The sequence below is a fragment of the Syngnathus scovelli genome, chromosome 13, assembly GCF_024217435.2.
Source record: "Syngnathus scovelli strain Florida chromosome 13, RoL_Ssco_1.2, whole genome shotgun sequence".
NCBI lineage: Eukaryota > Metazoa > Chordata > Actinopteri > Syngnathiformes > Syngnathidae > Syngnathus > Syngnathus scovelli.
This window is the reverse complement of record NC_090859.1, coordinates 12,261,202-12,285,615: the sequence shown is the minus strand read 5'-3', so window position 1 is coordinate 12,285,615 and position 24,414 is coordinate 12,261,202. Positions and strand designations below refer to the sequence as shown.

Below are 24,414 nucleotides of genomic sequence, written 5' to 3'. Positions count from 1 at the left end.
CTGAAAGTACACATACTTGCTATTTCTTTATCCTTTTTATTAAAACCCAACAGTGCCATCTAGAGGAGTTAAAAAGTACACGTTTCTTGAAGCAAATTTGAAGCTTCATTTAACACACATGAAGGCAAGAAATTAAGTACATACACTCATCTGCTATAACCTGAAACCATTTTGTCCCGTTTTAAAAAGTACTGCTCGAACACAAACACTAAAAACGACTCCTGATGGAATAAATCTCAGTCGTGTAAGAGGACACAGTGCCATGATGACATGTTGCTAAATATCTCAAGAACACGACGTGCATCTTGACGAGCTACCTTTAAAATCTTAACAGCTGACACGTTCCAGCAGCGTCTGGAAGATGGAGACTGTCAGACTGATGAATGACCAACGCGCACTGGCACAGTTTCTTCCCCAACAGAAGGCACAAGCCGTCTGGGCTGTAAATATTTTACAACACATGTAACTGGGACATTTAGAAACCTTCGAGGAGGATAAAAGTCACGCGACATGTTTCTTCAAAAAGAGGTTTTTAGCAAACAGTAAAAGGTGTATATAATGTAGAGTTTATAATGTTAGTTTCAAAATTGGCCGCAATTAAAAAGCATCAGTAAACTGGCACTAACGACACGAAAATGGGGTAGAAGGAAAATATGACCACTCCTAATTAAAACCAAACAAAAACACAGAGCATGACACACAAGCATTGAAAACACGCTAAATAAAAGCGATGGGAAAAGGGTGCGGTGCTAATGGACTGTATAAAGGCTCGTATCGACTTCTCCGTACTTTCATTTACTCAAACAAAGTGCCCCGAGAAGAGGTCAGACTTGCTTGAATCAAAGTGAGTCACGTGACGTCAGCAGAAAACAATCAATGAACAGCGCTATATATCGATTTTATAGCACATTAGAGCTTTTGTTTGTCCCCCTTTTTTGGGGTTCAACTCAAAACACGGGTAACAACCAGCAAAGTCGATAAAAATAAACACATTAAATAATATTATTTTCTATGCATCTTCATTAGTGTAAACAATGTATTCTGGAAAAAAACTGTGCTTCTGGGGATTTGACTAATGCCCAACATTTTAAGATATAATTCGATCTGGAGGCTCAGCGAGCAAATTGCAAACAAACAAAAAAAGCAACTCACCATTTCAGCTTAATGAAGTTCCAAGAAACTGTCATACTCCATCAAAGAGTCCCATTACGTTGCCAAAGGTCCAGTTAAAGTTCTCCAGTAGTCCTTGCATCCATTAAAGGCATATCTGCTGCAAACTTTACAACAATCCACATTTTTTTTGCATATCCGGGATCGAACCTTTCGTGAATGGGCACTGATTAGCCGCCATGCAAGATACGAAAGTTAAGGCCGAACCTTCCGTGTTTGATTGACACCTCTCGTAAGCCAATAGACAAAAGGTTCACCCTGTCACAGGTACGTAACAGCCAATCAACATCTTGTCCGTAAAAAATACGCCCGTCCCACCCCAATAGGTTCCGTCGTAAGTTGAACCAGTCACGGCGTAGCTTCTTGACGTTTGACGCATTGAAAGACCAATGATTTTTTTTTCAAAAATCGATGCTCAATTGGTGATGGCAACCCAGGAAAAAAAAAAAAAAAAAATTGGCAAAAAAGGAACGTTATTTTGTTGCATTTTTTTAGTTTGAAATAAGGAAAAATGGCTTTCAAAAACAAAATACACATTGGCAAAAACTGTTAAACCGTTTGTTTATAGACATGTGCTTTTGTTACTCTTTTTCAATAATACTTAAATTCCAATGTTTCAAGGACAGCTTCAAAATGACTTTTTAGGTGTTTTAGGATAAAGAATGATAGATATGCCACAAACACAACATTAATCAGAATGCTAAATTATTTAGGTGTTGGAAAAAAAAAAACAGCAAACATGCGCTTGCCGCTGCCCTTGAAAAGTTTTCCATCTGCTGTGCGGGTCAGCTGACTTTCTTTTATTAGCACTTCATTAAAATTCATTAATTGCTTCCTTTCTCTAGGGCACAACCATAAAAAAAAGCAAAAAAAAAACCAGAACTGTCACATATTAGTGCTATAGAACACACCAGAAGCTTTCGGTAGTAGATGTAAATTTTATTTACTTGTTCTGTACATAAAGGGTCAATACCAGCACGGGTGTTAACCATGGGAAATATTAACAAGTGTCAATGGTATAAGAAAATAAAAGGCACAATTCTTAATCCTTAAGTAAAAGACAGGCTTGAAATCCAAGGAGTCCGGGGACACGCTAATACTGTTAATGCCATTAAAAACAACTCAGAAGCACGACAAGTTCACCTCAGGGAGGGTTCACTGACAATCGGAGGGGGGGGATGTATTGCTTAATTAGTAGATTGGATCGAGTGTGAAGACCGGGAGGTTGTAAAAGACAAAATAAGAATGAAGGGGGGGGGGGGGGGAAATGAACGACATCAAGCAGCATGTGGCCACAAGCGTCTCCTTGGCCGAGGGGCCCGTTTCCCTTTTGTTGAACAGCGTCGCTCAAATCAGTCACAGCAACTCATCTGACCCCCCCAAAAAAAAAAACTAGCAAAGAGGCAGGTCATAATTATTATTATTTTTACAGCAGATATGTCAAGTGTGTGAGGGCTCCTACAGTTAAAATAGAACCGACATTTCCACGACTGACACGAGGCAGCTTGCATAAAGAGATGGAGCGCTGCGCAGGCTTAACATAAAAAAAAAAAAAGCTTGTTAAAATCCTAAATCGACATGTCTGCGTAACATCAACAAAAAATATCTTTCTCCGTCAGAAACAAGGCATTTATGGGCTCTCATTGGCTGACCGACGTGTGTGCGTTTCTCACCTGCACCTCCACGTCATGTCACACATGCTATAGTGGAGTGCTGAGGAACCATTTTAGTTTCTAGTCCTCATCTTGAAGGCCATATTCGATTCACAACAAACAAAAAAACCAATACAACAATCCCATGTCTGCTTATTAAATATTATGAGCAAAGTTCTACAAATTTGATTGCAGGCTGTTTGGTACGCGAGGTTCCCCGCCACCGCTACGGTTGGAAGCTTGCCGTGGTTAGCTCGGAGATATGCCAAGACACCCCCGCCTACAAACATCCTGTCCGTCGCAAATGAAACAAATTCTTGCCCCAGGTGGCGCAAGTCATACAAATTGACACGGACGGCGGAGATCGGGATTAGCGACAGATACGCCTCGACTCCTTAGGCGGTCGTGTGTGTGTGTGTGTGCTTAATTAAACGCTTGCAGAGAGAAAATATGACATCGCCTCATTCACTGCTCCCCCCCCCCTCGCCACTTTTTATACAAATAATCACAACATACACACACTAAAAACATGTCATGTGCTGAACATACATTGTATGAGATGGAACCCTGGTGTATGAACAACTTCTGGTCAGGGGGGGAGTGCGGTTCAGGTTTGGCTGGATCAACAGTCAAAGCCGTGCAGCAGTCTGCAACAGCGGTGGGAGGAGGGGGGGAGCCCAGGGGAAGGGGGCGGGGCATCTTCTCACGGGACAGCCCCAAGCAGGAAATGCACACAGGGGCACGCGCACTCACGTCCTGGCAAGGAGGCGGACACTTAGGTCAGTCAGTCACTCTCATCCGGGTTCTGGGGGTCGAGGATTTTCACGTGGGTGAATGGGAAGAGACCCCGGCGTCCGTTCACCTCCCCTTCCCACTGACCGTTGATGTTCATCCGTGTCACCTTGACTAAGTCGCCCACCTGAGGAGGCAAGCATGAGGAGCAGTTAAAAAATAAATAAATAAAAAAGCAGTTTTTGGCTGATGACTGAGTAGACGGCGGAACGGGTTCGTGACACCAACGCGACCTCCGCCCGGGGTTGCGCCATCTGGTCTTGATCAGGATTACAGCGAAAGAAAAGCCACACGGAAGCACGTGTGAAGAGACGCCATTTCGACTTTGGGCTTAAATGTCACTTGAAGAACATCAGACAATGTCTGGAACAAGACTTTTTTTTCTTTTTTAACGACGCCAGGAAATGACAATGTGATGAATGCTGAAGACTAAAATGACTCTTTTGCAGACAACAAGGATGTATTTTGGATCCTATGATGCATTTGGTAAACTAATGAAATCAAATTGCTGGCTAAGGATTTCGTTCCGTCGTCATCGTTCGGGTAGCGTGAGCCCGTTTTCAGATCTCTGACGCAAGCCAAAAGACACACGCCAACGTTCACTCAATAACCAAGCCCGAGGCCACGTTTATCTTTCAAAGGAGTAAGTCTTTATGTTTCAACGGTGGTTCCTTGAACGCCTCACAAAATGAACCTGCCAACTCAACCAAAAAAGTGCTCTGCCGGCCAAATTCCAAATGAAATCGCAAAGATGGTCCGATGGATCTCGCCGCTATGCATGCGATACGAGCAACTTATGCATCACGCGACACGTTCCAACATGTATGCGGCGATGCAAGCCGCGTTCGGGGTTACAAATTCTTTCCTGTGATACGCAACAGCGCTCGTGAGTAAGAATGAAACCATTTGCATTTTCTGACTCAACTCATCACTGCCATCTTCACGACCCCCCCCTCCCCCTACAAAGCCAAACTGGGTGAGGCTTGGATGTTTTCTTAGGCAGGAACTGTCAGATGCTCAAAACATTGCCTTCACTGAAGAAACCAAATCAAGTCCTGGAACTTTTCTGACATCATTCATTCACGTTACAGAGGTCCGCTACGGCCATCCTAACACTCAATCATTTTATTTTTGTTACCTCTAAAGCAAGAGCCGTCTTGTCGTAGGCACAGGGCACTCGCTTCTGGATGGCTTTGGCCATGACGGGTCCGTTCTGCAAGGACGACAGCAGCGTGGTGACGGCTCCAGGCGTGCCCGGGGGGAGCGGCGACGGCGTCTGGGGCTGGGCGTAGGCGTGGACAAGGGCATGCGAGGGCTCGGGGATGCCGTAGCTGTTGGAGTTGCGCGAACTCAGGTTGGGCTGGCCCGGATGGGGCGCGGGTCGTACCAATTTCTCCACGTAGGGCACGGGGATCATGCCCACGCGGCCGTCTTTGCTCTTGGCGCTCCACCACTGTTCCTCGGGCTTCTCGAGGATGATGAGAATCTCGCCCTTGTTGAAGGGAAGGTCCTCGGCGTCGCTACCCTTGAAGTCGTATAGAGTCCGAACATACTCCAGGTTATCTTCTTGGCCGCCCAAGGTCTGGATCGGAGCGCTCACTGTGCTTGGGTACCTTGGAGACCACGATACAAAGGGAGGCTTTATAATTCCAAACGCTGAAAACGGTTTTTGTGTTTACATCAGTCGGACATCCTCCATGTTTTTCCCGACTGCTACGTGCTAAGCTAACTTGCTCCATGTGTATCGGCTATGAGCTGCTAAGCGCTAATCGTATGACAAGGAGAGAATAGAAGATGCGGCATCCATGCTAACTGTTAAGCTAACACCGACGAACCACCCCCTCTGGCAAAAATGTCTTCAAATATTAATAATTTTATCTCCATGACGATTTGGGCTGTCGGAAATTCGCCACAAGGTGGGAGACAACAAAGAGGGGCTACATATTGTTCATACCGCTCAGCTTGGCACAATGTTATCAGTGACGATAAGCCAAAGAGGAAATTAAAAAAAATGACGATAACACGCTAACAGGAACAAAAGCGGTGCTTCAAGGTAAGGTTTCAAAGTGTTTATCGCAGCTGCTTTCACAATGTAGTGACAATTATCTCAACATTATTCATACTTATTTTGATGAAAACAAGCCACATAATAAATTCCTCTTAGCGCAACACATGTGTGTTGTCGTGCAGCCATGTGCACCATTTTCAGATCCATCTTGATCCTTCATGACATAACAGTCTGCAGTCTGACTGAAAGTAGGTTACTTCCGATAAAAATAGCCCACCCAGATAACGGCGTCGATCTGGAGGAGGCAATCTTACATGGCAGTGTGTACTTTGTAACCGTCCTTACCTGGGAGCCGGCTCTATCAGCGTGGTCGTGTCCAGGTAGTGGATTTTGTAGAACTCCAAGAGGGCAGCCAGGTGCTCAAACTCTTGGTCTCCGATCTTGAACCTCTTGCTGGGCAAAGAGTTGATGATATAGTGAGACACTTTGGAGTTCTCGGAAACCGACAGCACGTAGTCCCCGGGGCAGGTGGACGAGTCTCGGACCAGGAACATGCCATGTCTTTGTCCTTGTAAACGATTCTGTGCCTCTTGGCGGGACACGGGTCCAAAATACCAGGCCGAACGATCAGATGAGTCAAAGCGAGCAGTGGACATCTCTAATTGGAAATAAGTTAAATTCAGTCCGCAGGTGAGAACCAGATGGGTTCGGTATAGGACTAATCAATGCAGATCGGGGGTCGTAGGGCAGGTTGGAGGTTTTCGATCTTCAGAGAACCCCCCGCCCGCCCCCAGCAAATTACCTGACGAGCTCACAAGCAGGCTGGTCCGAGCCAACTTCGGATCATGCTGTGGTTCCTTTGGAAAGCGGGCTCGGTCGAAGCGATCAAGAAAGACCAAACAAACCAAAAAACCCCAAAGCAACAAATGATGAACGAAGCTTCCCCTTTTGCTTCCTCCTTCCGAGAAGACACCGAAGATTCTCGTCGGGTTAATTTATCTCCTCTGGTCAGTGTTGGTTCTGAGAAGAGGAGGAGGGGTGGTGCAGAAGTGGTCTCAGTTGTTCGTCTGATAATTCCTCATGTCGGCTCAACGTCGCCGCTGGGAAAATGACTTAGCAGAAGCTCCTCGGCACACGCGTCGCGGAAAGGCCTACTCGAAAACCAGTCTCGAGTCGGAGCGGACTTTGGAGGCGGCGGAGGAGAAAAATGGCGGCCCGCCACACGTCGTCTTCACACTGGAGATGATTTCACAACGGCGGCTCTGCTTGTGCGCGTGCACGTCATCACGTGACACCGGAGCGGTGACGCGCGCGCGGCTAATATTCCTCCCGACTCGTGTTTCCGTAATACTTCGATGTTCTTCGCGCACGTCGGCCCTAGACACGGCCGCCGAAGAGTGCGAGTACAAGTCGAAAAAATGGCGACGGGAGGGCAGGTCCCACTCTCAAAGTGCACGTCACTGACGCCCGGAGGGGGAGGTGGGAGTCGCAGGGGGAGAAACGGAGGAAGGAAAGAAGAGGGGGAGGGAAGGAAGGAAAGAGAGAGAGAGAGGGAGGGAGAGTGGGCGGGTGACGAAGCTGGAATGGCCCCTACACCACCGGTGTGAGCTGTCAATCATATTGCCATGACACAGCAATGATATATTTTTAAAAAAAACATACCCCCAAAAATATTATTAGGTTCATTTTAGTCTGCTGGAAAAATATAAACGAGTTCCAATTCTATTGGAGGCAGTGTCTAGCTCAATTACTTATTGTTAAATCCTAACAAATCTGCAACTTAATATGCAGAAAGGTGGAATTTTTGCAAGAATGGTGTCAAGAAAAAAAAACAAAAAAACTCGATAGAACCGGCGCTGAAAAGAAACACGTTAGATAAGTGAATTGGCATGACATGCCACAGATAGAAGACGAAAAAAAGGAAATGTGGCTGGCTCCTTTGGTTTTCGAGGTTTCAGTCATCATTTCCCTTGTGGCTGCAGCTGAGCAGCTCTCAGCACTACGTGCATGTTAATGGACCTTAATGCAAATACTAAATGCGCTACAAACAAAAGGAATCCCATCAAACATTCACGGCAAAACATAAAGGGCAAGGTCAAACTTTGTATGATTCCTTTTATTTGCCGAGCTCCGCCTCCTCGAGGTAACACCTGCACCTCTGCTGTGTTTCCTCGCTCTCTTAATGTAAGCTAGCTGAAAGATCAAAAAGGTTTCAAACATAACAAAGGTGGATTAAAAAAAAAAATCTGCTTTCACTCATTAAAGGCACAGCAAAAAAAAAATCTATTAATAACGCGACTGCATTAAAAGAAAACCAAGCCCAAATTTAATAACAACCATATTTTACTAATTTTGCCATCAAGTTTGATTAGTTGAAAATGCACACTTTGGAGATAAATATGGAAGGTGGCTCCACTCTTTGGAAAAACTTCCTCCCAATATTTTGGCATGGATTTCAGTATTTATGTCCATTTCTCCGGAACAACATTGGTGACCTCACAAGTGTTGATCTGGGTGGCCCGAGATCAGTTAGTTCATCTAAAGACAACCTGCTGTCAAAAAAAAAAAATCAAACTAGCACTAATGCGGCCAGCCCCATCTCTAATTTCTTCACAATTTGACCTCTTGACCCTTTGGGACATCCTCATCGCTTCAAAACATAAATACCTAACTCAGTCTGCTACTGGAAACACATTCCAGATTGAATTCAGTCATTTTGGACTTTGCATGTCCCCGTAGTTGCTGCTGAGAGGTGAGTATCTGGATCATCTCACCGCACCGTCCCCTTGACGTGGCTTCTGTGCACGGCGCGATTCCGTCTCTGGCGCTCCGCCACGGATGAGCTGAGGCCCTGCGTGAGCGCCGGCAGGGTAACGCCGGTCCTGGGGGGGGGGACAAAAACACAATCCCTACTGGAGGCAGATGCAAGACCAAAACAGTCGCTGATTCTTTTTCAGGTTTCCACTTGACTAAAATAGTACCTGACTTGTCTACAAAAGTATTCAAGAGATATTTTTAAACACCAAAGTGTTTTTTTTCCACGCCTAGATATGGAAAGGTGCATTGAAGTGTTTGAAGCTAAATATAGTCAAGTAGGGCTGCAATTAATGATCATTTTGATAATCAAGGAATGTCATCTATTTTGTCGATTAATCGAAGAATCATTTTTAAAAAGAAAACAAGTTTTGATTCCTATCCCTTATGTAAGGACAAATAAAATGAGAATCACTTAACGTACATACGTTTTTCCTGTTTGCAGATCCAGTTTTGGAAAAGTGTTGTCAGATGATTTGCTGCAAAAAAATACTCCGATAAGAAATTGGATCATTTCCACGTCCTGGCTAACACGGCGACGCTTTCTGATACTTTACCAAATATCATCCACAAGGAAGGTTTTGGTGAGGTTGTAGTTTTCGGGAGTGATTCTCTTGTTGAGCACAATATCTTTCAGCAACTCCTTGTAGCGCACAATCTGGAAGACGCACAAGTGTGAGTTGAAACACACAATGGGTGGCAAAGGCTTCGAAATGTGAGCCTCACTTCCTGGGACTGTAAACTGTTGGTATTGTACAGCTGACGGATGATGAGCTCACATTCCCTCAGGGTGGACGCACGTGGTGGATTAGACAGACCGTTGTGGATTTGTAGAGGCTGCAGCGAGTTGCCGAGACCCCCTGAATACTCGCACCTTGCTCTGTAGGGGCCGTGAACCTCGGCATAGTCTCCCATGTTTCTAATCAACAAGTCAGACGATAACGTTCTCATGTTAGTTTCATATTTCAGGAAATAAATCAATGAATGAATGCAACTTGGGGACATATTCACCTTAGCATCTGTGTGGGTTCTCTCCCTCGAACGACAGGTCCAACACCTACTTGGCTATGTTTCAGACCTTGAAGAACACAATGTAGGGGTTTGGGGTATTGTGCATCTGCTGTGTAAATCTTCATCTTACCTTTTCTACTTTGCTTGGGTGCATCCATAATCATCTTGTACTTTAACTCTGCAACATTCATAGAAAAAGAGATCAGGGTTGGTTTCAGAGAAATGAGAGACCTGTTTAGTAAAATGACCCCGGTCAGATGTCCACCTCCAACAGAGAAAATCACTTACCTTCCATTTAACTCAATTAAAACCATGACGTTGCTAAGCGACCAGCAACATTAAGATTGCATTTCTTTCCATCATGTGAACAATCTCAGGAGTTAAAAGCAATAATTCAGATTTACTAGATTATCGCTCACCTTTATTCTCCCTTCTGAGTAAATCCACTTCTTCGTGAAGTTTCTGGAGAGTTTCTTTGTGTTGTTGCTCCAGAAACTCGATGTTCCTCTGCAGTGATGCGACGCGGTTGTCCGTGTCAACGTGACTTGACCCCACTGTCGACCTCGCCGTCGACCTCGATCCCTCTCGGTCCCCCGGGGGGAGGGCAGGCAACGGCTGCAGTCGGTTCCCCGGTAAACGTCGAGAAGAGCCTGGCACACCAAGACGCCCGACTCGGCTCCACCGTGGCAGGTTGCGCACCGGCGGGAGCTCACTACTGGACATAGCCGTGCGTCATCCAGCTAGCTTAGCTTCGTTGAGCACTTGTCGTTAGCAAATAGCGACAACTTGGTCAAAGTTGCAATAGTTTCTGTGCCAACATTGTTATTGAACACAATAATCTTCTAATTACAATCCAATTTGGTCAACAATACAATACATGGCAAAGAAAAGTAGTCCAAGGTAACCAGATAAGATCCTAAATTGCCCTCTGCTCAGACGCCTGTTACTATGGCGACAGTCCACCTCTTTTTATGCCGCGTTCTAGTTACCTCGGATTAATGAGGACTCCCCTTGTGTTCGTCAACAAAGAACGGACGTGCGGCTAACGACACAAAGATACAATTCGTCAGAGTGCACGGTATTTTATACAGACAAACACGAAAACAACGCATCCGTGGGGATATAGTTGGTCAATTGTGGACATTTAGATTAATAGTTGTACTTTCTGATTTTATTAAATCGATTTTGAGATTCAAACTACTTAATTCTGACTTTTGAGAGTCCTTAAACGCCTCCTAACTATACACAAAATTAATATTACATCGTATTTTGAACCCAGCCAAAACAAAATTACATCAATAAATGGAAATTAAAAAAATCACAACATCATCTCCATTCCTTTAACTTTATTCATGTTGCAACAGTAAGGGTTATATTACACACAGGGACATTGAGATAGTGTCTTGTCATACATGACAATGTGAAAATGCCTAACTGCAAGTTCAGCAGAAAGCTTTTTGGAAAAACAGACAATATTAGATGGTGTGGTACTGTTCCCCTCTGCACCCGCAGATCCATAAATACAATGACGGCAATAACTTAATTTACAACTCCTAGAAGTGATACTAAACACAAATAAATGACAACATTCGGGCATGTTTTTACACACAGACTCAAAACTTTTTTGACTCTTTGCAGGAGAGCGCGAACCTTCACGATGGTTACACTTCATTTTAGCTTCGTGGGAATGCTTTGAACGGCAGCCGCGATAATAGCAGCTTGTCAACATCCTGCTCAAGAACATTACAGCAGAAAACAATACATGAGCCCCCAGCCCCCGCCCCAAAGTTACCTTAATGCATGCAAGCATTCTCTTCATGGTGACCAGAGTTGATAAGAATTGGGATGGCCAGTAGTAATGATTGTAGGGGAAATAAAAAAAAAAAAAAACATGCACTCACTGCTGTATATTGACTGAGCAGGGCTGGGATGAGCCGAAAATAGGAATGTACAACTCCATTTGACACATGCCCGTGGAAAGAAATATACCCAATATATATTTTCATATGACAAAAGGCCTCAAAGCAAATAAAGTCTATTTCAAGAGGAGGAAAAAGCTTTCATTCTGGTCTCTTTGTAAACTATCTTGAGCTTTTTGAATTATGAACATCTTTGTGACTTAAAAATCACAAATATTAATGGTTACTTTTGTTGTCTTATTACCACAAAATTGCAAGTTTCAATTTCATGATTGTGGCCCTACTCTTTCGTCACCGAACTAATTCCTTAGTTTCATGGGGGGGAAGTGAGATTAGGTTAGGTTCAACATTTCTCACAAGCCTCCCCACACATGCTTGCATGCATACAAAAACAATGTACACCTTTGAACGCAGGCAACACAGACATCAACCATCTCCAAATTATTTTTAAAAAATCTGATTGGGATTCAGAGTTACGCCTGGAGTTCATTAAAAATAAAACAAGCAATAATTCAGATCAAATATTCAACATAAGCACTGCAAATCAAACACATTTCAAATTCAGGACAGACTTGTCGCCTATTGACTACTCTTAAAGCAAAAAAAAAAAAAAAACGCGATATATTTTTTTTGAAACCCTCGTCACCATAAAGCTTTTTCCGTTATGTTCTTAAAGAAAACGTTCTCTGCGTTCACAGCATCCCTCCGTTAATGGACACACTCACACCAAACACACAGTAACTATGATACAACTGCGCAACGTGTGTGTGGCAGTAGGAATCGAAATGAGCTCATCAGTCAAGCAAACAAACAAAACAATATTTGACGTTTGTTGCGCGTTCCACTCTGTACAGTACTTCAACAGTGCAAAAACATTCAGGCAGCCCGACGTGGCTTCTCTCCTGTCCCATACATTCCGCATTTTGATTATACTTGCTTAACGACGATGATTGATAAAATACGATGTCAGAAAAGAAATAAGGATGATTAAGGAACTGCACACAGACAAACAAACATGCTCCGGTTAGCGGAGCATCGTTAGCGTAATGACAACCGCGGATGCTAACATCAGCTTTTTTTTTGGACCCTCTTTGATGCAATGTTGGAAATATTTCACATCGCCTTCTTTATGGAAAAAGCAAGTCCGTAAAGTGTCAAATCGAGCAGTGGGAGCTAAAATGAAAAATATTATAAAAAGGATTTTAAAGTCATCTCGGCGGTAATTCTTCTCCAGTTTGTCGCGATGTTATGTACAATGTAAGCAAGCGAGTAACGAACGGGTTTGAAACAAAAACTCAAAGTGGTATCATGTGAACGTACATAATATGATGAGGATGATACTTGGCCACGCCCAGCTTTTTTTATCTACTGTAGCTCCATGTAGGCGTGCAGCCTCTGTAAAGAGAAGCGTGAAGACAGTTCAGTTGTCCGCTGCATTTGACTTGTCCATCGTCCAAATGTACGCTGGAGTATATATATGTGTATATTTATGACGACTTGGCCATAACTGCTCCTGCATGTTGCCTCAAACGGGGCTGAGGTGGGGTCTCTCAAACGAGTCCGAATGCAGCGAGGTGCATCTTAACCGACATCAGAAAGGCATGCCCATGTCCGCAGTTCGATTTTTTTTTTTTTTTCCAGGGGGTGAAGTTGATGTTTGACAGGACGTGATGTGCTGAGATGAAGTTTGTCGACAATGATGGGCGACATGGTTTTTCTCAAACGCAGAGCCCGGACTGCAAGGCGGTGAGGCGCCGCTCGATACACTCTTTACCTACACGCGGAGGGAAGAGAGATGTAAGCTCGGTTGAAGGGAGCAGGTGATCGTTTCCGGATTAACATCTGACTTACATTTGCTCACGCTGAGTATGTCTTCCTGTTCGGTGAGAAGCATGGAGAGGCCCTCCATCAGCAGGAGGGCTTTGTGGTAGCGGTGGATGGATGCCTCCCCCTGGTGGAACATCTCATCCAGAGCAGCAGACTGAACCTATCGTGACACCACAGTTTGTTTGTTTTGTCCGTCAGCCGCCATTTTGTCTTTACAAAGCGCATTAATGAGAAGGTTCATTTTCTGGCTTACCATCTGCACGGTGTGGCTAAAGAGCAGCCTCTCAGCCGTTATGGAGGTGATTTTGTCCATTAGTCGGTGTTTTTTGGAAAAGAAGCACTCCAGACGTGTGCTGAGTGAGCGGCACGATGCCACGCTGGACTTGTACAAGTCATTCAGCCTCCTCACGACTGTGAACGGAACATGTTTTGTTTTAGTCCTTGCTAATTTGGGCTGATAATAAACCGATCTTGAATCTTGAATCTCTCTTGAATCTTGAACGGCGCATACCTTGTTTGACCGTAGAAGACGGGTAAAGTTTGCCCTGTTTGACTCGCTCCATGGCTGTTTGTATGGCGGCGGACAAGAGTTCTGCGGTCTTGAGGTACAGGACCAGCTGTTCCGCGTGGCTGGTGAGACAAGAACAGATAAGTATGTATCGCACCATTTTAAATTGAACAACTGAAATCAATGAGCCATCCGTTTTTTATTAAGACACAATTCGGCTCAATTTCCAAAGCACAATTGCGAGCCAATAAATAAATTGCTACTCCAAGCTTGTCACTGAGTCATGAATAGATTTGCCTTGGCTGCAAAACATGACCGCTCTTTTGCACATTCCCAAGTAGCCGTTTTGTCTCCACTGTTAAATTTCAATGACTACAAATAGGCGCCAAGGTAAGCTGTCGGAGGTTTCGTCTCCGACAAAAGAGAAAAGCAGCGCGGGTGACATGCCCTTACCTCCACTCTCGGCTCAGCGAGCTTATCTGATCTGCCACCAGGCTCTGCTGCTGTAAGAAGTGAGGCTGAGCGGTATCAAGCGGGCCCCCCATGGATGCGATGCCACGGGCCCCGGCCACCTCCATCAGACAGTAAGCGAATTCCAGCGTGAAGCGCAGGCTCTGAACGGTGTCGGTGTGCTCCTGCTGCGCTCCCGCGGGGACGGCAAACGCACAAAAAGTGGGTGAGCACTTTTAAACTGACACATTCAAACACTTTATGGACTGACTAACTTTTATCATTCAGTCACCCCCCCCCTCGTGCTTCTGCTCTTCCTTTTTGCTTATCTCACCTCCATAAGGGTCTCCTCAGGCAGCTCGGGGGCTTCGAAGGTGATACGGCCGCCCATGTTGGCCGTGATGGGATCGAAAAAGTGGTAACGGGGGCTGGAAGAGGCATCAAAGCCGTCGCCGCAGGTGGCTGTCTGGGGATGGCGGCTGTTGAAGGAGCCTGCCGGGCTCACTGATGCGAATGAGCCTGTGGCGGGAAGACGGAAAATAAATTTAAAAACAGCGAGGCACGCACCATCGATGGTGCCAATACTGAAACGTGTAGCTCGCATTCACTCAACGAATTAACGAGTTGGTGCTACCTGAGTATTTCCTCTGTCTGCAGGCCTGTGGCGGGGTGCCGCTGCTGGGAGGTGAGCCGATGGTGAAGACCACCTGCGCTGGGCTGCAGGAGCCCGGAGCAGTACACAGATGACCACCTGAGGGCACTGTGGAGTAAGAATATTTTTTAAAAAAGTGGCGGCGTGACTTCAGAATGACGCGGCGTCAAAGACATACCTGCTATGTCGATAGCTTTTTCACAGGCCATGTTCTCTGTGCTGCCTCGGTCGCACACTGCTCCGCCCGTCCCGAAGGCTGCCATCAGTAACATGTCGGACAGGAAGCCGGCGCTCTGAGATCTGTAACGCGCAACGGGGAAGTTGAAGTTTTGCATACATAAACCGCCCATTTGAGTGTGCCAGAGATCATCTTCCTTTCATACTAGTAGTTGGCTAAACGCGTAGGAATGAAAAATGACAGCTACGATTGCACTGTTTTCCGTCTCGGCAGCAAAAAAATAAATCACGCTTTAATAATTAAGGGCAGCGATTGCGATTCCAGCTCTCACCTTCCGAATCCCCTGCCGTCATCGTTCATCCTGTGGACGCAGTGTGAAGGCTGAGCGTACTGCGTGGGCGCTAGCTGTCCAGCATCTCTGGGCTCCATTTGCACAGTCCTGCTGCTAGGGGAGCCCACTACCAAACCCTGCTGCGTCAGGAAGTTGACAAGGTTTGGAGAGCTGGGGGGTTTGGGGAATTCGAAAGGGGGCATAGTCTGCAAACGTAAGCGGCAACAGAGCTTTTGTTTCAGCGGTTCCTGCTCAAATGGTGGAAAGCATAACAACAGCAAAATAATGACTCACCCTCGAGGGGGAGCCCAGGATGGTGGGCAGCGGGCTCCGCTGCATCAGCTCACTGAGGCGGGGGGACGAGTGCAGCGGACGTACTGTCATCAAGCCGGCAGCCGGGACCACCACCGGGTCCGAGTGTTGCTTTCGGATCTTTTGTCTGCCGCAGCCGGTGGTGCACTCTAAAAGACAGGGGGCGCTGTGGAGCCGTGTGCCCAATCCCGCCGCGACCGGGGAGTGTTTCTGAGTGGTCGGCCTAGATTCGGCATGCTGAGCCACTGCGATAGGTGAGGGGGGGGGGGAGAGAAGGTCAGTGGATTTCTGAGAACCGAAATTCAGGACAAATAAAGAGCATATCTAATTCCCAGTTGGGAAAATCATCCTCTCAATTACCTTGAGGGGAAAATTGAAATGGTCTCGCTCCGCCCAGTGAGAGCCTTCGGGTGGTAGCCATGGTTCCGTAAGGTGGGGAAGGCCCGGTTCTCCCAAAGCCCAGCGGACTTCCGCTGCTGCAACGATGCACCGGGGTGGACAATCTACAGATGTGAGTTCATTTACAGTCCCGGTAAGTTACAACTCGCCATACACAGATGTGATATTTGCGCGGGATGACACACACCGGGGCGAGCCTTCCTGTTTGGCTGTATAAATATGCTGCTCCAAGCGCTGGTAGTTGTGCACCTGAGTGGGAACTGGGATTGGCAGGGAGTGACCGTGGTTTCCACTTGGACCAGCATAGTTGCTACCCGAGGACTCACCGGGCCTGCCAAGAACAGTCAAAAGAAAATTTGGTGTGCAAGGGTTAGAAACATTACACACAACGCTAACTGCTGCTAATATTTCGGGATCTATTTGCAGGTTCCTTCACGTGGCTAAATAATGACGTGACATTAGGCTCTGTGGCGTTACCTGACACGACTCGGAGAGCCACTATAGGATGGCGAGTGCGGTGGCGATTTGGCTTGGACGCATAAACCAGACGTCAGGAGAGAGCTTGACGGAGCAAATGAGAAGAAAATGATTTACTCGGCAAACAGTCGGCGTCAGTGTCTCTTCAGTGTCTGTCTTACCCGCTGTTCATTAGACTGTCCTGCAGCACTTTGCTCTCGCTCGTCAGCTCAGCCGCTGCGGGTGATAAGCGCACATCTTACACATTATCTGCTCTATTATCTGTTATTGGGACATTGAAAAGAAAAACAAGTCTATTTGCTCTCAAGCTTACTGTTGAAGTGAGCGGGCACGATGACAAAGTCGTCCGTGTCGCAGGAGGAGGAATTCTTGCTACTGCCTCCTCCTCCGGACGAATCCTTGAGAAAGCCGGTGGCCTCCTGGGTGGGGGAGGCCAATGCTTTGGCACGCAAATGCTGCGGCGCATCACCAAGCGATTGCTGCGGAGACAGGAAGGTGGCGTGACGAGCGAAACAAAGACAACAACAACAGAGTGAAATGAGAAAGACCTGGGTGGCCTCTTGGTTTCAAATAGACCTTTGTTAATCATTTACACACAGATGGGGGTGGGGAGACTAAAGATATGATAAACACCCACCGGTGGAGAAGCCAGGTGCGAGGTGGAGGAACTGCTGCAAGAGCTGGCAGAAGCAGAACTCGGGAAGCAAGTCATGGTCACTGTTGGAGTTGCTGCGAGGAAAACAAATACATTTCCCGACATAAATTATTTTTTACTCGACATCGAGTAGCTGTTGCGCAAGTATTCGAACTTACTCTTTTTTATGGACGAGGTGGTGGCTTCCAAGAAGGGATGAGAAAAAAACTCATCTGTGGAAAAAAGTTACCAGGTTATTTTTGGTCGCTGTATTTTTTTTACGCAATTTCCTTGAATATTTCAATGTGTCTGCTGTGGGAAAGCCGCTTCCTGTTAACCATCAATAAAGTATCACTAACTGCCTTGTTTAAATAAGAGCAAAGGGGGGGGGGGAAGGTGCATCACAAAGGCAAACAAAGCCTGAGGCTCAGAGTTAAACCCGACTGCATTGAAATGCGTAAGCTAACATCATTTTTGAGTCCCGGCCAACAATTTGTGGGTGATGCATACGAAAGCGGCAGAGTAGGACAGTTCAGCAGATTCAAAAAATATATATACTGCCCAAAGTTTACTGAACTTTTTAAAATTTTGAGTTATACTTATTTGTGATACAACTCTTTTTTTTTTTTTTTTTTAAATTAATTTCTACTCATTTGAAAGGTCTTGGGCCAAAACTCACCAAAATCCATGCGGTCCTTGTGATTGCGCTGCAGCAGGCCCCGTAACAGATGCCTCAAATGGCTGGAAGTCTCTCGGGGAATGCTGCAAAAATGACAACACAGTCATCAGATGCACTTCAATATGCGGGCAGTGTCGAGTGAAAGAAAAAAAAAAAAAGCAGCTACTGACTTGGGGCTGAGGTTCTTGTTTTTCTCGTAAAACATCCTAAGATCCTGGGGACTGCTGGCCTAAAAGGGTGACATGAAAAACAAATCAGTGTCAGTAAGATTGCGTGGTGAATTTCAGTCTGGTGTCCGAGAAGTGAAGACAAACGGAAAAATAGAGCAACTTTAATACCGTTGCTATGGAGCAGTTTCGGGGAAATGTTTGAAATGAGTCTGCGGGCATGATTCTCAGTAGAGCAACTAAGGAGCGTCTAGGGCAGTTTCCCACTTATTGAACTGACATTTCATTAGCTTCAAAGTTGTCAAGTCCAACGTATTGGTAGCTCCCGACATGAACATGTGGATGGAGTCGAGCGCACCCTTGAGGCATCGTTTTACCGCGGAAGTACCTGGAAAGGCGCCTTTCCAGTCAGGCACTGAAACACGATGGTCCCGATGCTCCACAAGTCGGCCTTGGCGTCGTAGTTTTGGGACATGATGACCTCAGGCGCCTTGCGAGGGAAGAGGAAAAATGAGTTTGAGATCAATATTGTCATGGGGCTCCGGAGGGATGACTAATGAGGTGATTAAGCTTCGTTTTTACTACGGTGAGCTTCTTTCGTGCCATGGTCTAACAAGGTCACATTCTTCGAAACAAATACACTCATTACCATGTACATAGGTGACCCGCAGAGAGTTGCTGCCATCATGTTGTTCTGAAGGTACCTGGCAAACCCAAAGTCCGCTGTGGGAAGAGTTTAGAGAAACAGATTCAAGAAGCGAGTATATATTACAATTCCCAAAACACCGAGCCTACCAATTTTGATGCAGGTATTGTTGGAGTGCGATTTCCGTCCTGGCGGGTAGGAGAGCAGGATGTTCTGAGGTTTCAGGTCCCTGTGGATGATGCCTTTAGCTTGCAGGACCCGCATGGCGCCTGCAATCTGCTGCAGGAAAACCCGAATGGTGTCCTCGCTCAGCGTGCCTTTTGCTGCCGAGAGAAATTAAAACATTTAGGCGTTCTTCGTTGCTGGCATGGTTCGGCGTTTGGGGTGCTTCGCTTACAGTGTAGGTAGTCGGCGAGGTCACCGCCGTTACAGTACTGCAACGTGAAGAGAAGGAACGAGATTAGAGAAAGCAAGCAGTAGATTTCAATTTGGGTTGGCACACGTCGCTCTTTGACACCCCCCTTTATTTTTTTTTTCTTGCAGTAATCATCCACAAGTAAGCTGGGCCAAACTGAACTGTAATGTGCGTGTCGGTGATGTGTAACCATGGTGATTAAGTGCCACAAAAGAGTGTGGTGCAGAAGACATTGATTTCCTGTGGAGGACAATGCAACTCAAGACGCACGTCAACATTCATCTGAATGAACACGGGAAATTGTGTCCTCCAAATGACTTATTGCCAGACCAAAATTAGCCTAAAAGTTAGCATCAGACGACGGTCGCCACAAGATAAACATATGAAGATAATCAGCTGGTTTGTTCAGGACAGTGCCCCCCCCCTTGACGCCAGAGGACGGGGGACTAATTTTAGCTCCAATGCTGATGTAGCACAGCAGCGAGCAAACAAAAGGGCAAAGGCCGCGGCTGGCTTACCTCCATCACTAGGTACACTGAGCTTGCAGTTTCCTAAAGCGGGGGTGGGAGGAAAAGAAAATATGTCAAAAACAGACCAAGACAGGAACAGGTAGTTCTTGAAGTGACAGATTGTGTAACCGGCTTAAGACGTCAAAAAAAAAAAAAAGTATTTCAAGTTTTGGGCCAAAGGAAGGACAAACACATTTATTTTAAATTTTATGTTATATGAGTTCTAGGTAGAAACGTTTTTTCATTTTTTCCCCTTCGGGTCTTTAAATCACAAGACATTTGAACAGGGGTGTGTAAACTTTTTATACTCACTGTAAGACTAAATGAGTGCCTCATTTGTCAGCTTTGTGCGAGACAACGTGGGGGTCTAGGTAAAAACAAACTCTTATCACATGGGAACAGATGACTGTGGTCTGGAAGTGCTCCAGACAGAGGCTGTTTTTTTTTCCTCAAAAAAAAAAAAAAAAAAAACAAAAATAGCACAGTTGTTGTTTATGTGAATGATGGCATCAACTCCCGAGCATGTGCTTGTCTCAAAAAAATTTATCACCGCATTCATGTTTATATTTTTTGATGACATAACCTGCATGCACACAAGTCATAAAATTGAAAAACAAATTGCCTCACTTAAAGTGTGCTGAGTAAAATGCAAGGTTATAAAATGAATCATCTGGGATGTTTGAAAAAAAAAAAAATCAATGTGTCAGTAGGTCATGACCTTCCTGAACGCTATAATAAAAACAACAATACCACAAGTGTTACTACTATACATTTCAACATGTGTTGAAGAAATGACATTTGTAAACAACCGCTGCTTACACAGAAGCGCCTTTGTATATTTCTAAGTAGGCTGACACAATGTAACGCAGCCTCAACATTCCTGACCGACTTGCACCACGACAAGGTTCAAAAGTGTAAACAAAGTCACGTGATTCTTTATCAAATCTCAAGCGCGATAAGATTCCGTTCAAATCTCATCTTGACGGGCAAATCTAGACATTGTGCCAAAAAGCCAACACCTGCCTAAGTGGTGATGCGTGTCAGGCCGTCCCGACTGGGTGTCAGGCATGTGCGTGGCCAGACCGCACCGAATGCCAACGCGTGTTGCTAGGCAACAAGCACCCGTGACTCGTTGAATCTTAAGCGCTACTTCTCTACGGGCCTAAGACCTTAATACTGCTAATTTTAAATAGACACTACACAGCAAAAAGTTGGAAACTAGAAATGCATAAAGTTGAACGGCAAAAACGGGCAGACACAGCGCAAAAACTCAGAAGTGAAACTTTGCCAAAGCAAAAAAGTGTCTTGCTTAAAACAAAGAAAACAAAATAATGTAGCAGGAGACACAAATGGGTCACATGGCACCAACACGGATGACGGCCCATCTGCTCAGTGTGGCAAAAGCAGACTGATAGCAAATTGGGCCAGCGAACGTCACATAATTACGTGTGCAAACTACGCAGGAACAGTTACATACCTGAAAGTCCAGTAATGCGACAATGTTTTCATGCTTGAGTTCCTGCAAAAGAGTATTTCTAATTACAAATGTACTAAATGACACAACGATCCATTTTATATTTGTTTCAAATGTCAATACTTAGACTTTATAATAGTTACCTTGAGTATTTTAATCTCCTTCCCCAGCAGTGTTTGGGATTTGGCCAGGTTTTTCTTATTGATGCATTTGACTGCCACCTCCCAGTCATGTTTCTGACGGGAGAAAATGCACACAAATGTTATAACACACTGTTATTCCCGATGAAAATTATTCATAGAGGTGAATCTATGAATGATCATGTTTTATTTAAATGCAGTACTACTTTGAACTCAATGACGTGTAAAATATATGAACCAAAATCCTAATTCGAAAGGTGCTCCATCTTCAATATCAACATGATACTTTGCACTTGTTTGTGCCGCTTGTCTCTCTACCAGAAGCCAAAAGTCACTTTTTGTCCTGCATGTGTTATTACAACATGGCCCGCCTTGCAAATTGTGATTATGTTTTAGTAACTCTGGCAAACTCAGTCATTTTGTACTCATGGTATGTTAGCTCCTCCCCCATCTGGGGGTCCCACGTGCAAGTTGGTCCTCTAGAACACATTACATCACAGTCTTGCCAAGTGGAACAAACATTGAATGTTCTGGACTTCAACTTTACAACACTTCCTGTGTTCTGATGCAATGTCCTTGTTGGAGGGCCAGGTAGTCTGTGCAGTGTAAAAAAAACAACAACAAAAACACGACAACCTTGTTGTGATGCTGTTTTTTGTTTTTTAATCTACGCTCTTACTTATAAAAGAATGAGGCAGGCCTCTTATAATATTGAGCGAACACCCATTTGTATGAAAATACCGGTTTTGCGTTATCATAATAATTAGCTTGATCATGCCAGTTGAGGAACATGTTTTAACATGTTTATAACAGCCTCGTGTTTCATGCCCAGCCAACCGACAAAAGTCTGAAATTAGAAAAAAAAAAGTACAACCACCCTAAACAGATGTCTGATATAAAGAAAGGACATTTAAAGTAATGGCAATGATTTTGATTTGATGTCAGTATTTGTAATTACAGTGTTATTACGCTAAAGAACACCCAGTTCGGGCAGCTAGGCCTCTTAAGGTCGCACCATGAAAACAAACAAGAAATGGCCGGCCGCTTGGTTTCCTTTTAACCAACACCGAAAAAGCAATCGCAAACGTTTTAACCAAATGATACACAATTCGTGTCGTAGTTTGAAACACGTAACAAATCCGGAACACGACCACTCACCTCCCGATTCCTGCCTTTAAAGACGACCGCAAATGCGCCATGTCCTATCAGGTCCTTCCGACTGAACTCGAATCTGCCCACCGTCTCCATGATGCACCTCAGTCCGTTTAAGCACTATTTGGACCGGGCCAGAGAACCGGGGGGCCTGCGCTCACCCTTTTTGCTAACAAGCTCGCCTCTCTCCTCAGCCAAGCGGGGGTAGCGGCAGGGACAGTCACCCCCTCTTTCACTCGCCAGGAGCTGCCGTCCAGACAACACACGGCCCTCCTCTTTCATGTTCGCTCGGTAAGGAGTTTCACTCCCGACGAGGCCGAGCGAAGACGTCCATGTCTCGGACACCGAGATCCCTCAACGTCGAGCTCACCGAAGGGAGCAAGCGGGCCTGGGAGCCAGCTCTTGTTGTTCCAGCAAATGACGTGCCACCTTAAAAGCAGCTCGCACTGCCGTTTTGTTTATATACAGGAGCTCCTCGCCTCTGTCGTCTTCAGCGTCAACACACACAAAAAAAAGTGCTGCCTGTTAACTTAAATTAAAAATGGGATGTCGACGAAGTAGGTTACGATTAACTCTACTCCATTATCGCTTCGGATAAAAGCGGAATCGCTCACAGTCCCAGCAGCATCGATGGTCCCAACAAAGCAGACGCTATGGTGGGGACATTAACGCGCATGCGCAGGGGAGCACAGCTGTAGCTTTGACGTCACTGGAGTTCTCAGTAGTCGAGTGTCATTATGGGCTCATGATGTCAGGACCTTGCAAAATAAACATGCAAGTTTATACAAGGGGGAGATATAAGCACGTTGCTTCCTGATAATCTGCATTGTGAGATCACTGTGGCTGTTCCAGGATGTGCTTAAAAGAGTTATTTTAAAATTTGCACGGTTAACTACCCTGTCAGCCATTGCACACGATTAGCTTCAAACATAAACAGCTTTCATCACTATTAAAAGACAAATTAAATAAATTGTTGCATTTGTTGGACAGAAAACAGTATTTTTATATTAGGTTTTTATCATCTTGAGAATAGGAAACAATGCCACCTAGTGGTCACGGTCAGAGAGTTTACTGGGTGGTGTAAAATTATTAGAAAAATAATGTGAATAATAAAAAAAAACTACAAGGCACAAAATATTTATACTTTTTAATATGGTATATTGAAACCAGCAACTCTTATCCTTACCAATCAACATTCCATGGGACTAGGGAATAAGAAAGTTTCTACGGAAGCCCGACAGGCTTGAAGCAAGTGGTGGTTCAATTCTTCAACAAAGTGACAAAGTATGCCTGCCTGCCTGCCTGCCTGCCTCCCTCAAATATCTCTTTTAGAAGTAGCTCTGATTAAAGCCATTGTTGAAAAATTGACATTTAATAGTTAACTGCTGGGCCAATTTCAACTTTATAATAAATCAAAACAGCAACGTGTCAACAGTTAGGAACTCCCTCCTTAATATTGTACGGTATCTTCCACTATGGAGCCTTTTAAGTTCTATTTAGTCTTTCTTGGTGCTTGTCATTTATCTGCATTTATCCATAATATAGTATGTATCTAAAATCTCCACTTGCCATAAATCTCAACATTGTTTAATATTACTGCATTAACAAAAAGTGTTAATGCAAATGAAGGTCCAATCCCTTTTTATGATATAAAACATTGAAATTAGATTGGAACAAAAACAATTCTTTGCCAGCGGAGGCCGATGAAGTGAATAAGAGTGTTCTAAAAAACCTTCATGAAGCAGAACAAAAGTAATCATCTTGAATGGTTGTGACACAATACCATTTATCATGTTTCCCCAACGACGAATGGAAGCCGTGACAACATTCTCTTCGGAAGTACTTGGAGATAAGTACACGGCGTCAAGGTAGCGAGCGGGAATGTCCTTGGGGATGTCGAATTGCTTCGGAAACAGCACGCAGGGCACGGGAGGACCACTTATATCAGTTAACCTAACCTGACATCAACAAGCTCTGTTACCTCAGCTGACAGGACATCAGATAGTAACCAGTCAGCTAGCAACACCCACGGACGTATAGAAGTTGCTGACATTCCCATCGCGGCACGCTCAGTGATGCATGGAGAAATGGCGGATTG

General features: G+C 45.1%; 4 protein-coding genes across 7 annotated transcripts in view; all 4 read right to left on the bottom strand.

Annotated features, from left to right (window-relative positions):
- LOC125980192 (syntaxin-2) overlaps positions 1-1,365 on the bottom strand; it is a 45,521-nt gene extending 44,156 nt beyond the window's left edge. For both annotated transcript variants that reach the window (XM_049739309.2, XM_049739310.2), the window contains exon 1: positions 1,153-1,365. In XM_049739309.2, the coding sequence (XP_049595266.1) occupies positions 1,153-1,187 (35 nt within the window). In that variant the 5' untranslated portion in view covers positions 1,188-1,365. The remainder of the gene's footprint in view (positions 1-1,152) is intronic.
- A 723-nt stretch (positions 1,366-2,088) lies between these two features.
- crkl (v-crk avian sarcoma virus CT10 oncogene homolog-like) lies at positions 2,089-7,103 on the bottom strand. Of its 2 annotated transcripts, XM_049739308.2 has the most exons (4): positions 6,425-7,103; positions 5,968-6,280; positions 4,753-5,227; positions 2,089-3,741 (listed from the first exon to the last, which is right to left on the bottom strand). In XM_049739308.2, the coding sequence occupies exons 2-4, from the start codon at positions 6,276-6,278 to the stop codon at positions 3,607-3,609; spliced, it is 921 nt and encodes a 306-aa protein (XP_049595265.1). In that variant the 5' UTR covers positions 6,279-6,280; positions 6,425-7,103; the 3' UTR covers positions 2,089-3,606. The 2 variants fall into 2 exon arrangements, with proteins under 2 accessions (XP_049595265.1, XP_049595264.1); XM_049739307.2 differs by having other exon boundaries at positions 5,968-7,102.
- A 617-nt stretch (positions 7,104-7,720) lies between these two features.
- On the bottom strand, positions 7,721-10,466 carry LOC125980193 (coiled-coil domain-containing protein 74B). 2 transcript variants are annotated; one of them, XM_049739313.2, is made up of 7 exons: positions 9,867-10,466; positions 9,578-9,625; positions 9,448-9,514; positions 9,163-9,355; positions 8,994-9,094; positions 8,861-8,915; positions 7,721-8,504 (listed from the first exon to the last, which is right to left on the bottom strand). In XM_049739313.2, exons 1-7 carry the CDS (start codon positions 10,168-10,170, stop codon positions 8,388-8,390), a joined length of 885 nt encoding a protein of 294 aa, XP_049595270.1. In that variant the 5' UTR covers positions 10,171-10,466; the 3' UTR covers positions 7,721-8,387. The 2 variants fall into 2 exon arrangements, with proteins under 2 accessions (XP_049595270.1, XP_049595271.1); XM_049739314.2 differs by having other exon boundaries at positions 8,865-8,915; positions 9,867-10,464.
- A 312-nt stretch (positions 10,467-10,778) lies between these two features.
- Positions 10,779-22,993, bottom strand: ulk1b (unc-51 like autophagy activating kinase 1). Its single transcript, XM_049739304.1, has 27 exons — positions 22,323-22,993; positions 21,168-21,260; positions 21,028-21,069; positions 19,560-19,592; positions 19,024-19,060; positions 18,776-18,949; positions 18,630-18,703; positions 18,369-18,470; positions 17,984-18,042; positions 17,814-17,896; positions 17,314-17,367; positions 17,138-17,229; positions 16,814-16,979; positions 16,662-16,716; positions 16,501-16,584; positions 16,211-16,354; positions 15,985-16,127; positions 15,607-15,869; positions 15,313-15,518; positions 14,982-15,103; positions 14,786-14,911; positions 14,486-14,670; positions 14,155-14,339; positions 13,705-13,823; positions 13,447-13,604; positions 13,218-13,353; positions 10,779-13,140 (listed from the first exon to the last, which is right to left on the bottom strand). The coding sequence occupies exons 1-27, from the start codon at positions 22,410-22,412 to the stop codon at positions 13,085-13,087; spliced, it is 3,081 nt and encodes a 1,026-aa protein (XP_049595261.1). The 5' UTR covers positions 22,413-22,993; the 3' UTR covers positions 10,779-13,084.
- Between the last annotated feature and the right edge of the window lie 1,421 nt (positions 22,994-24,414).

Bases quoted from the DNA above. Each gene is read 5' to 3' on its own strand.
- crkl (XM_049739308.2), bottom strand. From the start codon at position 6,278: ATGTCCACTGCTCGCTTTGACTCATCTGATCGTTCGGCCTGGTATTTT. The intron at 5,228-5,967 runs GTAAGGACGGTT...GTGGTCTCCAAG, and splicing joins CTGATAGAGCCGGCTCCCAG to GTACCCAAGCACAGTGAGCG. The intron at 3,742-4,752 runs GTAACAAAAATA...TTGCCTCCTCAG, and splicing joins AGACGGCTCTTGCTTTAGAG to GTGGGCGACTTAGTCAAGGT.
- ulk1b (XM_049739304.1), bottom strand. From the start codon at position 22,412: ATGGAGACGGTGGGCAGATTCGAGTTCAGTCGGAAGGACCTGATAGGA. The intron at 19,061-19,559 runs GTAAGCCAGCCG...TTCACGTTGCAG, and splicing joins CAGTGTACCTAGTGATGGAG to TACTGTAACGGCGGTGACCT. The intron at 16,980-17,137 runs GTGGGTGTTTAT...CTGTCTCCGCAG, and splicing joins CGCACCTGGCTTCTCCACCG to CAATCGCTTGGTGATGCGCC.
- LOC125980193 (XM_049739313.2), bottom strand. From the start codon at position 10,170: ATGTCCAGTAGTGAGCTCCCGCCGGTGCGCAACCTGCCACGGTGGAGC. The intron at 9,626-9,866 runs GTGAGCGATAAT...TGAATGTTGCAG, and splicing joins ACTCAGAAGGGAGAATAAAG to AGTTAAAGTACAAGATGATT. The intron at 8,505-8,860 runs GTACGTTAAGTG...CCCCCCCCCCAG, and splicing joins TGCAAACAGGAAAAACGTAT to GACCGGCGTTACCCTGCCGG.